The 14252-nt window shown below is 52.3% G+C and overlaps 1 protein-coding gene across 1 annotated transcript in view; it reads right to left on the bottom strand.

Moving 5' to 3' along the window:
• The window catches only part of LOC149431203 (insulin-like growth factor 1 receptor), a gene marked incomplete at its 5' end in the record, with an annotated part of 78522 nt that overhangs the window by 25148 nt on the left and 39122 nt on the right, over window positions 1–14252 (bottom strand). Inside the window, one exon of the mRNA XM_089665794.1 lies at window positions 13622–13692. Coding sequence (XP_089521920.1) covers window positions 13622–13692 — 71 coding nt within the window. The remainder of the gene's footprint in view (window positions 1–13621; window positions 13693–14252) is intronic.

Genomic DNA, 14252 nt, shown 5'->3' with positions numbered 1-14252 from the left:
TTTTTCACCAGTATCTGGTGAGTGCGGTATATATTGTTTGAGCACTATTTTTGGTGGAAGCATGGGTCACTTCTTTGGAAAAAGGATTTTCAGAGACTTTATTAATTTTTCACCTATTTAGAGTGGGACTTTTAATTTCATATATATATTTAATTTTATTATAATATTTTGGAGTGATACACAGTATTTTTTATATTATATTTTTTTGCGCTGTTTTTATGGTTTAAGTATTTTCTGGTGTGGGTTCGCACTGATGAGCAGCAGCATTTATTTATTTAATTTATTTTGTCTAAATTTGGCGCTGGTTATTTATGTTTAAAACATTGATCGCATTAAATCAAAGAAACAGTATGAGTGGTGAAAGTATCCTTTAAAGCCTGCCACAGATGGTTTGAATTTCGGCTGGTTCAGCAGGGACTGGCTGAGCTTCGAATCCTGTATCGGCAATGTCAATTGATGGATCGACTTGGGTACAACCAGCATGTCCGATTCCTAGCATGCAATTATCGCCAGTGGCTAGCTAGCAATTATCAGTGTTTTCCCGGCAGTGACGGCTCCCCGCGTCCCACCTGCCAGAACACAATGGCTCAGCTGGAGGGATACCCCAGCCAACAGTCTGTGTTGATGGGGGAATTGAGCAATTTTATTTCCTGCAACCCGAAAGAAAAAAAAAAAAAAAAAAAAATCACAATCTCTGGCTTGCCTAACACTATATTTATTGTAAAACATCTTTCTGAAGCTTGCAGGAACACACAGAGGTTGATAAAATGATATCAAAAACTGAGAATGTGCCCTGAGCCATATCCACCAATATTAGCCAAGAGCAGATAGCTAATCAGCTGACACAGTTACTGGCTGATTATCATCACTGCAAAGAAAATAATGCCATTCAATCAAAAGGTGTTGCAGACCAGAACAGACTTTCCAGAAAATTAACTTGACTACACTGAAGAGTTGATCGAAGAATCCAAAGATAAAATAATAAGAGCGATTTCTCCTTGAAAGACGAGGTCCGCCCTTCTCAGGACACTAGCAAAATACCAAGGACTCACAGAGTAGGGTGGGGTTAGAGGGGCGGATGCCAAGGACTCACAGAGTAGGGTGGGGTTAGAGGGGCGGATGCCAAGGACTCACAGAGTAGGGTGGGGTTAGAGGGGCGGATGCCAAGGACTCACAGAGTAGGGTGGGGTTAGAGAGCGGATACCAAGGACTCACAGAGTAGGGTGGGGTTAGAGGGGCAGATGCCAAGGACTCACAGAGTAGGGTGGGGTTAGAGGGGCGGATACCAAGGACTCACAGAGTAGGGTGGGGTTAGAGGGGCGGATGCCCAGGAGGCACTGCCTTAAAAACTTGCAAGTGTCCAATCACCTGAAGGTACCCACCTATAACCCAGGATCTAGGAGTTCTCAGCCTGTGTCCTGTACTGTACCTTTAAGATATGATGGTGCACCAGCATCACTGGCTACAAAAAGTTAAAGCCATGATGTCTGTATATATAGGTCTCTGGCAGGCAGACAAAAGGGCTAGTAGATCCCTTCTTCCTAGATTCCTTATAGGTGCTGAATCAGTTGATTACTCAAGATGAACATGTCTGAGAAATACAGAACTAAACCCAACTCAAAGAAATTTAAAAACGATCCCTTGCATTGGGGCTACCCTGGAACAGCAAGTTAAATGGTCATTTAACTCCAGGGGAGGGGAAAAGCAGTTTTACTTACCAGATCCTCTGAAGTGACTAGGGCTCCCCTACGCTTCAGCAGTGGACTGTTCCTCGGAATACTCACATCCAATGCAGGGCATTGGACCCTGCACTGGACTTGAAGATGCCAAGAGGACCTACAACTGCCAGAGCACAGAGGAAAGGATGTTTTGCAGCACAGGGGGAGCCGGTGGGAGCTGAGGAGCAAGTAAAAGCACTTTTCTTGTTCCCCTATACAAGTTGGTCTGCAAAACTGCGTCCCTTTGCTTGCCTTATCTGGTGCTCTGGAAACTATTTCTCCAACCGACACCAATGATGTGCATTATTGCTTTCACGGATACCAACAATGGGGTACTATTCCTCCCACTAAAACCAATGGTGGGGCATCTTCTACTCCAACTGTCAACAGTCTGACCCTGCCTAAAGACTGAAGGACAGTAAACTGGCCCCTTATTTGAGGACCCCCGCCCTAGACCTAAAAGAGCATTTAACCCAGAGGTCTCCAAATTTTCTAAACAATGGGCCATTTACTGTTTTTTAGACTTTGAGGGAGGAATATTGGACAGTGACGAGTGGGAGTAGAAAAAAATGCCCCACCATCAACAATGCCTCAGGCTAAGTGGTCATTGGGGGTAAAAAAATTATGTAACACTGTGGGCAGTGGGAGGAGGAATAGTGCCCCATCATTGGAATTCGTGGGAGGAATAGTGCCCCAATCAGTGGTGTCAGTGGGAGGAATAGTGCCCCAATCAGTGGTGTCAGTGGGAGGAATAATGCCCCAATCAGTGGTGTTAGCGGGAGGAATAGTGCCCTGTCAATGGAATTAGTGGGAGGAATAGTGCCCCATCACTGGTGTCAGTGAGAGGAATAGTGCCCCATCACTGGTGTCAGCGAGAGGAATAGTGCCCCATCACTGGTGTCAGCTAGAGGAATAGTGCCCCATCACCTGTGTCAGCGAGAGGAATAGTGCCCCAATTAGTGGTGTCAGTGGGAGGAATAGTGCCCCAATCAGTGGTGTCAGTGGGAGAAATAGTGCCCCATCATTGATATCAGCGTGAGGAAATAGTGCCCCAATCAGTGGGAGCTATAGTGCCCCATCATTGGTTTCAGCGAAAGGAATAGTGCCCCAATCAGTGGGAAATAGTGCCCCAAACAGTGGTGTCAGTGAGAGGAATAGTGCCCCAATCAGTGGTGTCAGTGGGAGGAATAGTGCCCCATCATTGGTATCAGCGAGAGGACTAGTGCCCCAATCAGTGGTGTCAGTGGGAGGAATAATGCCTCATCACTGGTGTCAGTGGGAGGAATAGTCCCCTATCATTGGTGTCAGTGGGAGGAAAAGTGCCCAATTATTGGTATTAGCAAGATGAATAGTGCCCCCTTATCTGTGCTTCAAGGACCATTTTTACTTTCCCCGGAGTTCACCTTTAAACACAAGTTTTGCAGATGCCTATAGGAGTAACAACTGCAGTATGTAAGCAGGAAGCCATTTTAAAAACAACAAAATATTTACTTTGGGAAGCTGTGATATCCTAAAAAGCACACAGTTTAATCTAAAGTAATGTATAGGAACAGCAGGAGATATACAGTAGCAGGTAAAAAAAAATAAACTGATCTGTGGGAAGAGATGGATGGATGGAAGTAAATTGGCGATGCTGACCCATCCAAACCCTGAAGATTTAAGGAGATATGACACAGAAGGAGAAGAGTAAATTCTTCAAGAGATTAAATCTCCCTGAGGCTCAGGAAAACCAGAACCCAGGTGGAAAGTAATTACGGGATAAACAGGGGAAAGAACAACAAGCTTTCAGAATGTGCTGGTTGGGTAATTAATATGAATGTGAAAAGATTTTTCTTTTATGGAGACAGCTCCAGGGTCTCGGTGCATCTGGAGTTACCTTCTGCTGTGTGCTACCACAAATTCCTCCAGAAGGAGTGGCTCACTTATTAAAAGCATCAGACTCTGTGGAGTCCATCCTTTGTGAGCTGCTTATTAACCTCACTAGCTTGACAAACAATACGGAACATTGGGTTTCAAAGGTTTCCCTGGAATTAGTAAAAGAGACATGCTGAACTTTTTATACAGAATAAGGGTCCTTTCACATAGGCAGCATTCGGTCCATTCAGATGGAAACCATGAGCAGTTTGTATAGTGGAAGTCAATTGGACCATTGAGACCACACTATAACATAGTAAGTTGGCGTATGTCCATTTGGACTCCTTAAATAAGTTTTCTATTGGATTTGAACCATTAACAGATACCCTGCTGAATTGGAACAGAATAGGTGTGCCCGTTCAGTTGTTTCTTTCTTTCCTGCATTTTGGAACTGGACCTTTGCAGATCCATGTTGGATCTATGGGTGACCAGATAAAAATGGACTTGCATCCAGCTACATTAAATTTCCTCAGATCAGTCACAATAAAGTCCAGAAAAACAGAAGAGTGTTCCCATTTCTTTTTCCTGGAGAGACTCAGAGGTAAAATGGATGAAAACAGGTGCATGTCTGTTTGAATCCACTTTCCCATAGACTTGCATGAAGCTTTCAATCAGAAAGCCGGTGTGAAAGGACCCCAATCAGTCAAGACTCTACCTATGGTGTAAGATAGGGGTCTCCACATTATGGGCTGTGGGCCACATCCGACCTGCTGCAGAAATGTATCCATCCCTCAGCAACTGTCCGTGAAAATACAACTGGCTGGCAGTGGTCTGTGTTTTGCAACATGGAGACCGGAGTATCCACTGCCCCCCAGTTCCCCTAATGGACATCCTTGGATCTAAGGGGAGGGTCTGACAAGACTTCTTGGATCTAAAGGGGACGACGACTCCCCATAAGCCCCTCCTGGATCTAAGGGGGGTGGAGGGGAACTCCGATGGGACCCCTCCTGGATCTAAGGGGGGGAAACTCCGATGGGGCCCCTCCTGGGTCTAGGGGGGGGGGGGGGGGGACTCCGATGGGGCCCCTCCTGGGTCTAGGGGGGGGGGGGGGAACTCCGATGGGGCCCCTCCTGGGTCTAGGGGGGGGGGAAACTCCGATGGGGCCCCTTCTGGGTCTAAGGGGGGGGAACTCCGATGGGGCCCCTCCTGGGTCTAAGGGGGGGGGGAACTCCGATGGGGCCCCTCCTGGGTCAAAGGGGGGGGGGAACTCCGATGGGGCCCCTCCTGGATCTAAGGGGGGGAACTCCAATGGGGCCCTTCCTGGATCTAAGGGGTGGGGGAAACTCCGATGGGGCCCCTCCTAAACCTAAGGGGGGGGGACTCCAATGGGACCCCACCTGGATCTAAGGGGGGGAACTTCGATGGGGCTCCCCCTGGATCTAAGGAAGGGGAACTCCGATGGGGCCCCCCTAGATCTAAGGAAGGGAAACTCCGATGGGGCCCCCCTAGATCTAAGGAAGGGGAACTCCGATGGGGCCCCCCTAGATCTAAGGAAGGGGAACGCCGATGGGGCCCCCCTAGATCTAAGGGGGGGGAACTCCGATGGTGCACCCCCTGGATCTAGGGGGGAACTCCAATGGGGCACCCCCTGGATCTAGGGGGGGAACTCCGATGGGGCATCCCCTGGATCTAGGGGGGGGAACTCCGATGGGGCACCCCCTGGATCTACGGGGGGGGGCTCCGATGGGGCCCCACCTGGATCTAAGGGGGGGAACTCCGATGGGGCACCTCCTGGATCTAAGGAAGGGAACTTCGATGGGGGCCCTCCTGGATCTAAGGGGGGAACTCTGATGGGTACCCCTCCTGAATCTAAGGGGGGAACTCCGATGGGTGGCCCATCCTGAATCTAAGGGGGGAACTCCGATGGGGCCCCTCCAGGATCCTAAGGGGGGAACTCCGATGGGGCCCCTCCAGGATCTAAGGGGGGAACTCCGATGGGGCCCCTCCAGGATCTAAGGGGGGAACTCCGATGGGGCCCCTCCAGGATCTAAGGGGGGGAACTCAGATGGGGCCCCTCCAGGATCTAAGGGGGGGAACTCAGATGGGGCCCCTCCAGGATCTAAGGGGGGGAACTCCGATGGGGCCCCTCCAGGATCTAAGGGGGGGAACTCCGATGGGGCCCCTCCAGGATCTAAGGGGGGGAACTCCGATAGGGCCCCGCCTGGATCTAAGGGGGGGAACTCCGATAGGGCCCCGCCTGGATCTAAGGGGGGAACTCCGATAGGGCCCCGCCTGGATCTAAGGGGGGAACTCCGATAGGGCCCCGCCTGGATCTAAGGGGGGAACTCCGATAGGGCCCCGCCTGGATCTAAGGGGGGAACTCCGATAGGGCCCCACCTGGATCTAAGGGGGGAACTCCGATAGGGCCCCGCCTGGATCTAAGGGGGACGGGACGGGACGCTGATGGGGTCCCTCCTGGATCTCAGGGGGAGAACTCTGATGGGGCCCCTTCTGGATCTAAGGGGGGGAACTCCGATGGGGCCCCGCCTGGATATAAGGGGGGGGAACTCCGATAGGGCCCCACCTGGATCTAAGGGAGGGAAACTCCGATAGGGCCCCGCCTTGATCTAAGGGGGCGAACTCCGATAGGGCCCCGCCTTGATCTAAGGGGGCGAACTCCGATAGGGCCCCGCCTGGATCTAAGGGGGGGAACTCCGATGAGGCCCCTCCTGGATCTAAGGGGGGGAACTCCGATAGGGCCCTGCCTGGATCTAAGGGGGGGGAACTCCGATAGGGCCCTGCCTGGATCTAAGGGGGGGAACTCCGATAAGGCCCTGTCTGGATCTAAGGGGGGAAACTCCGATAGGGCCCCGTCTGGATCTAAGGGGGGGGTGGACTCCGATGGGGTCCTCCTGGATCTAAAGGGGACAACTCCGATGGGGCCCCTCCTGGATCTAAGGAGGGGAACTCCGATGGGGCCCCTCCTGGATTTAAGGGGGGGAGCTCCGATGGGGCTTCCTGGATCTAAGGGGGGTAACTCTGATAGGGCCCCGCCTGGACCTAAGGGGGGGGGGGGGGGACTCTGATGGGTACTCCTGAAAGTGAGTATTCTGGTAGGCTCTGCTGGATGTAAGAGCCAACTCATACTGAAACGTTTGGAGGCCTCTGGTATACGGGATTCCTGCAACAACCAGCAGTATTTCTATCCAAGAGGTGAGCAATACGCAGAGCACAGCAACCCCCAGCTGAAAGCAGCTCAATACCATTCAGTGTACATTGTGCCTCTACAAATTGTTCTATACATTCAAGCTACCGGAGTGCAAGGTGCCCCGCCGCACTCCAACCCCCCAGATTTTCTTTCCTGTAAATTTAAAAAGCACGTTTGCAAATAAATCCACCTTAGAGGCAGAAGTAACAAAGTTCTACAACCGCCAAGTAACATCGCTCCTTCTGCTCCACTCTACCCAAATAGACGGCTTTAAATGACTCCAAGAATTTTAAAAAGCTCAAATCTGCCATTATAAATCCCCCTCATCTGGGTGTCAGAGTAAGCATTTTGGAGAAAAGAACGTAAATTGTCATTCCGCACAAAGAGCGGCCTAGACACTGTATGAGACAGATGCTGGCAGAACGGAGACAAAATTATAAATTGTCAGGAAAATGATATGGATGGCATTTTAACGACATGCCTCTAGGTGAGACCGCACATGAGTTAAATACAGATTTGTAAAATCTCAGTGAAAGCGCTGGCGAAGGTCTGTACATGATGGCAGATAATTTCCCGTAAACGAGTAGTCAGCTTTCAGATTTATTTCAGTATCTGATTTGCAGAAATGAAAACGTAGAACATTTACCTGTTAGGGAGATCACTGCAATAAAGCAAGCCCGTCAAATGAAGCTGCCTGTGCCTACAGATGGCAATTCGCTGCTCTTCGGAGGAGCGATCTGCGATGGAGGAGCATTTAGCAGGTGGTACTGCCCATCGAACGCAACGTGGGGTAAAATTTGTGCGCACTGCCGTGGGCCGCTTGCCTTTGCAGCTTCAATTGAAACGTCGCTCAACACCGACTATTTTCATTCCTTATGCTGCTAGCATTAGTAGATAGAAAAGCGCATTATATTTACTTGTTTTAAACGTTTGCTTTTACATTTCTTTAGTTATTTCCTGGTTTCCAGCCTAGGCAGATGATGTCATACATCCCAGGAATCTTTAAAAGGGAGGAGGGGCCTGCTCAGCTACGCTAACCCTCTAGTCTGCAATGCCTGAGCTAAGGGCAGTTGGATCCTGGGATGTAACTGCTACATGAATCATCTGCCCTTAGGCTTCGTTAACACCTATGTAGTTTGCTTTTTGTCCGTTTCGCAGTGCTTTTCGCAGTTTGTTTTGTGGTTTTCTACACGTTTTTTGCAGCGATTTGTCTTTTTTGCTTTTCTTTTTTTTTAGCTAGGCAGAATAAAAATGCAAGACATGACAATGCACCCTTTCCATGTCGTGTGTACTGTGGGAGACCAGATACAGCGAAGGCGGGGTCCGGGGAGAGCGGATACAGCGAAGGCGGGGTCCGGGGAGAGCGGATACAGCGAAGGCGGGGTCCGGGGAGAGCGGATACAGCGAAGGCGGGGTCCGGGGAGAGCGGATACAGCGAAGGCGGGGTCCGGGGAGAGCGGATACAGCGAAGGCGGGGTCCGGGGAGAGCGGATACAGCGAAGGCGGGGTCCGGGGAGAGCGGATACAGCGAAGGCGGGGTCCGGGGAGAGCGGATACAGCGAAGGCGGGGTCCGGGGAGAGCGGATACAGCGAAGGCGGGGTCCGGGGAGAGCGGATACAGCGAAGGCGGGGTCCGGGGAGAGCGGATACAGCGAAGGCGGGGTCCGGGGAGAGCGGATACAGCGAAGGCGGGGTCCGGGGAGAGCGGATACAGCGAAGGCGGGGTCCGGGGAGAGCGGATACAGCGAAGGCGGGGTCCGGGGAGAGCGGATACAGCGAAGGCGGGGTCCGGGGAGAGCGGATACAGCGAAGGCGGGGTCCGGGGAGAGCGGATACAGCGAAGGCGGGGTCCGGGGAGAGCGGATACAGCGAAGGCGGGGTCCGGGGAGAGCGGATACAGCGAAGGCGGGGTCCGGGGAGAGCGGATACAGCGAAGGCGGGGTCCGGGGAGAGCGGATACAGCGAAGGCGGGGTCCGGGGAGAGCGGATACAGCGAAGGCGGGGTCCGGGGAGAGCGGATACAGCGAAGGCGGGGTCCGGGGAGAGCGGATACAGCGAAGGCGGGGTCCGGGGAGAGCGGATACAGCGAAGGCGGGGTCCGGGGAGAGCGGATACAGCGAAGGCGGGGTCCGGGGAGAGCGGATACAGCGAAGGCGGGGTCCGGGGAGAGCGGATACAGCGAAGGCGGGGTCCGGGGAGAGCGGATACAGCGAAGGCGGGGTCCGGGGAGAGCGGATACAGCGAAGGCGGGGTCCGGGGAGAGCGGATACAGCGAAGGCGGGGTCCGGGGAGAGCGGATACAGCGAAGGCGGGGTCCGGGGAGAGCGGATACAGCGAAGGCGGGGTCCGGGGAGAGCGGATACAGCGAAGGCGGGGTCCGGGGAGAGCGGATACAGCGAAGGCGGGGTCCGGGGAGAGCGGATACAGCGAAGGCGGGGTCCGGGGAGAGCGGATACAGCGAAGGCGGGGTCCGGGGAGAGCGGATACAGCGAAGGCGGGGTCCGGGGAGAGCGGATACAGCGAAGGCGGGGTCCGGGGAGAGCGGATACAGCGAAGGCGGGGTCCGGGGAGAGCGGATACAGCGAAGGCGGGGTCCGGGGAGAGCGGATACAGCGAAGGCGGGGTCCGGGGAGAGCGGATACAGCGAAGGCGGGGTCCGGGGAGAGCGGATACAGCGAAGGCGGGGTCCGGGGAGAGCGGATACAGCGAAGGCGGGGTCCGGGGAGAGCGGATACAGCGAAGGCGGGGTCCGGGGAGAGCGGATACAGCGAAGGCGGGGTCCGGGGAGAGCGGATACAGCGAAGGCGGGGTCCGGGGAGAGCGGATACAGCGAAGGCGGGGTCCGGGGAGAGCGGATACAGCGAAGGCGGGGTCCGGGGAGAGCGGATACAGCGAAGGCGGGGTCCGGGGAGAGCGGATACAGCGAAGGCGGGGTCCGGGGAGAGCGGATACAGCGAAGGCGGGGTCCGGGGAGACCAGATATGGGGTTTAGGAACACTTTAAAGAGGCGTTCCAGCTGAAAAAAAAATAAGTCATCAGCTACAAAAACTGTAGCTGCTGACTTTTAAAATACATCCATTTACCTGTCCCTCGGTCCAGCGGCGTCCTCACCATGGCTGGTTTCACCGGCCATCTTCTCTCCCTGACGCCGGCATCTTCAATGTGGGCAGCCGGCTGTGACAGCTTGCGGCGTGGAAAACGCTACGCTTTGTAAATGGCCCCGTAGTCTTCTGGAACCTGTCGTGTCCCAGAAGACTACGGGGAGGGGGACACACAACTTCCGCTCGCCTGGGTGGTGGGTACCTGTCAAATTCGGGTACCCGTTCCCCAAAGGTGCCAACCCTTAATGGTGAGCGGGGGACAAAGCATTAAAGCGAAACTTCCCCTTTTGGGTGGAGCTCCACTTTATCTGAGACTTGTGATGCTGGCGGGGCCAACTCCACAGTTAGAATTTGGGATAATTCCTCTAGGATGACTGGTGTAACCAACACAGATCTCTCTAGTATTTACAAAGAGCCATTCTTTAGAGCAAGCATGACTTTGTACATCAAGAACAGTACAATTCCCACGTGTCGTATCTGACACACAGTAACCGCACCGAGACCACATGCAAATGGCACCTACTTCGTTTTAAAAAGATATCCCATAATTATTCAAATAACGTGCAACTCAAAACGCCAAACACACATTGTACATTTTAGAGATGTGATGTGTTTTCTTACTTGATGAAGGTATGGGTATGCAAACTAAACTGAAAAGACCAAGGTGTAGCTAAAGCAGAACTTCACTCTCAAGCAGGGGCGGACTGACCATTCGAGCACTGCCCGAGGGCCCGGGGTCAGTAGGGGGCCCCATGAAATGCCCATTTCCTTATTAATAGGATTTTTTGGGTGTGCTTTGAGTGTGGGCAAGGACATAGGGGCCCCCATGATCCCTATTGCCCGGGGGCCCCATGAGTTGTCAGTCCACCCATGCTCTCAATCAACATGGACTATTGTTAATCCTTCTGCAGCTAGCATTAGTAAATAGATAGCAAAGTATATCATATTTACTTGTTTTTTTACATTTCTTTAGTTATTTCCTGGTTTCTGGCCTAGGCTAATAATGTTATACATTCCAGGACTCTTCAGGAGGGGCTTTCTCAGCTAAGCACACCCTCCTGCCTGCATGCCTGAGCTAAGGGCAGATGGATTTCAGGAAGTCAATGCTACATGAATCATTAGCCCCCTAACTCAACGTGGTTGCAGCCAGAAATGCTGCATTGTGAACACAGGAGGTTGACTGATCGGCACGGGTGCCATTCAGAGATTTTTTGGGGGGTTTTCTCAATGAATGTAAACAGTTCTCTGATCAGACAACTTGGAGAAATAGGGCGGCGATGGTCACGATTCACACATCCTTTAATCTGAGAATGCTTTGTATTCCTTGAGGAAATGCACAGCCATCTCTAAATGGTGCCCGTGCCCAGCAGCCAAGCTCCTGATTTCAGAAGGCAGCAGGGCAGTGGCTTGGCATGGGACCTGAGCGTTCGGGGAGATCGTTGTATTAGTGGTGTCTATAGAGCGACTTTCAGCCTACAGAGATCCCACAGGTTGGGTATATGCATAGCTAAGGTCCAAGCTGGACCAACGTAACTGGAAAATATCCATACCTGGAATTCTTTCATTTAGTATTTGGATTTCTTCTTCCCTGATAAGGTTTACAGCATAGCAAATTAAAATTCCTAACATGTAGCAGCATTCCCCTGCGGCCCCTACAGTATTCAAATCAGTCAGATTTACTATCTAGAACAGTGGTCTCCAAGCTGTGGTCCGAGGGCCAGATGCGGCCCTTTGCTTGCTTTTATCTGGCCCTTTGGGCAGCATTTTCAGCCACTGATACCAACAATGGGACATAATCCTACCCACTGACACCAATGAAGGGGCAGAATTCCTCACAATGACAACAAAGGGGCCTAATGACACCAATAATGGGGCACAATTCCTCCCATTGACACCAAGGATGTGGCACTATTCCACTGACATTAATGATGGGGCACTAATCCTCCCACTGACACCAAAGATGAGGAACTATTCCACTTACACCAATGAGGGGGCGCTATTCCTCCCATTGACACTAATGGTGGTGTGCTATTTCTCCCACTGACACCAAAAGATGAGGCACTATTTCACCGACACCAATGAGGGGGCACTATTCCTCCCACTGACAAATGATGGGGTGCAATTCCTCCCACTGACACCAATGATGGGGTGCTATTCCTCCCATTGACAGGAAAGATGAGGCACTATTCCACTGACACCAATGATGGGGCGCTATTCCTCCCACTGACACCAAAGATGGGGCGCTACTCCAATGATGGCGCGCTATTCCCCTCACTGACACCAAAGATGGGGTGCTAGTCCCCTCACTGACACCAATGATGGGGTGCTAGTCCCCTCACTGACACCAATGATGGGGTGCTAGTCCCCCCACTGAAACCAATGATGGGGCGCTATTTCCCTGACACCAATGATGGGGCGCTATTCCCCTCACTGACACCAATGATGGGGTGCTATTTTTCCCCACAGACACCAAGGATGTGGCACTATTCCACGGACATTAATGATGGGGCACTAATCCTCCCACTGACACCAATGATGGGGTACTATTCCTCCCACTGACACCAAAAGATGAGGAACTATTCCACTTACACCAATGACGGGGCGCTATTCCTCCCATTGACACTAATGGTGGTGTGCTATTCCTCCCACTGACACCAAAGATGAGGCACTATTTTACCGACACCAATGATGGGGCGCTATTCCTCCCACTGACAAATGATGGGGTGCTATTCCTCCCATTGACACTAATGGGTAATCTTACTCCCACTGACATCAATGATGGGGCGCTATTCCTCCCACTGACACCAATGATGGGGCGCTATTCCTCCCACTGACACCAAAGATGGGGCGCTATTCCAATAATGGGGCACTATTCCCCTCACTGACACCAAAGATGGGGCGCTATTCCCCCCACTGAAACCAAAGATGGGGCGCTATTCCCCCCACTGAAACCAATGATGGGGCGCTATTCCCCTCACTGACACCAATGATGGGGCGCTATTCTCCTCACTGACACCAATGATGGGGCGCTATTCCCCTCACTGACACCAATGATGGGGAATTGTTTTTTTCCCATTGACTTTTCTACTCCAAATGGCCACAGTCTGGCCCCTTCTAAGTCTGAAGGATAGTAAACTGGCCCTTTGTTTACAAAGTTTGGCGACCCCTGATGTAGAAGATGAACGGATGGGAGTTCTTTCCCATTGCATAGTGCCGTTAGACTGTTCACCATACCTGGGGTATTGAAGGTTATGAGGCTATGAACTAGAACCTACTGCGGTCTCGGCAGAAGACGAATATTCTTTTTGCCCCGGTTCATGACCAACGTGATCGGGATGGATCGTGCCAAAACTTGTTCAGCTAGTAAAACAAAGCTTTGGAATTTCCAATCTGGCAACTAACAAACCAAATCAGCTGAAGCAACCTATGTCCAGGGGCGGACTGACAACTCATGGGGCCCCCAGGCAATAGGGGATCATGGGGCCCCTGTGTCCTTGCCCAAACTCAAAAAAGCCTATGAAAAAGGTACCAGGGGCATCTCATGGGGCCCCCTACTGACCCCGGGCCCTCGGGCAGTGCCCAAGTTTCCAAATGGTCAGTCCGCCCCTGGTTATGTCTACGTCAAACGGTGTCAGGAATGATCTGGAGATCCACAATCGTTCTTCTATAGCTCTGGGTACAAAGTCAGCGCCAGCAACTGAACAACACAAGTTACATAAATGACGGCAGCAGCTACTTACTTTCTGCTGCACTGAAGTACTCGGGATTCACTGATGCGTACAGCACTCCATTTCCTAGCCGGTCACTGTTCCTGTGGGAATACAAAAGATGACATTATTCTGATGTGTATTAGAAAATCACAGAGCTAAACTGTATATAGGAGCAAAAACTAGACGAGTCGTGGTCTATCCGTCATTAATGCACTGAAGCCAGGGGCAGCCTGACAACTCATGGGGCCCCCGGGCAATAGGGGATCATGGGGCCCCCCGGGCAATAGGGGATCATGGGGCCCCCCGGGCAATAGGGGATCATGGGGCCCCCCGGGCAATAGGGGATCATGGGGCCCCCCGGGCAATAGGGGATCATGGGGCCCCCCGGGCAATAGGGGATCATGGGGCCCCCCGGGCAATAGGGGATCATGGGGCCCCTGCGTCCTTACCCAAACTCAAAAAAGCCTATGAAAAAGGTCCAGGGGCATCTCATGGGGCCCCCTACTGACCCCGGGCCCTCAGGCGGTGCCCGAGTTTCCAAATGGTCAGTCCGCCCCTGACTGAAGCCGATGTCTCATGCACATCCTATATAAATCCTGTATAATAATACATTAAAACCAGGTGGTACATAAAATATATGTAAATATGGGACTACCAAAAA

This window comes from Staurois parvus, unplaced genomic scaffold (genome assembly GCF_062004578.1).
Source record: "Staurois parvus isolate SC_StPar_1 unplaced genomic scaffold, SC_StPar_1.0 ptg002353l, whole genome shotgun sequence".
NCBI classification, from domain to species: domain Eukaryota; kingdom Metazoa; phylum Chordata; class Amphibia; order Anura; family Ranidae; genus Staurois; species Staurois parvus.
Note: the sequence above shows the minus strand (reverse complement) of the source record. Positions and strands in the feature narration are given on the sequence as shown.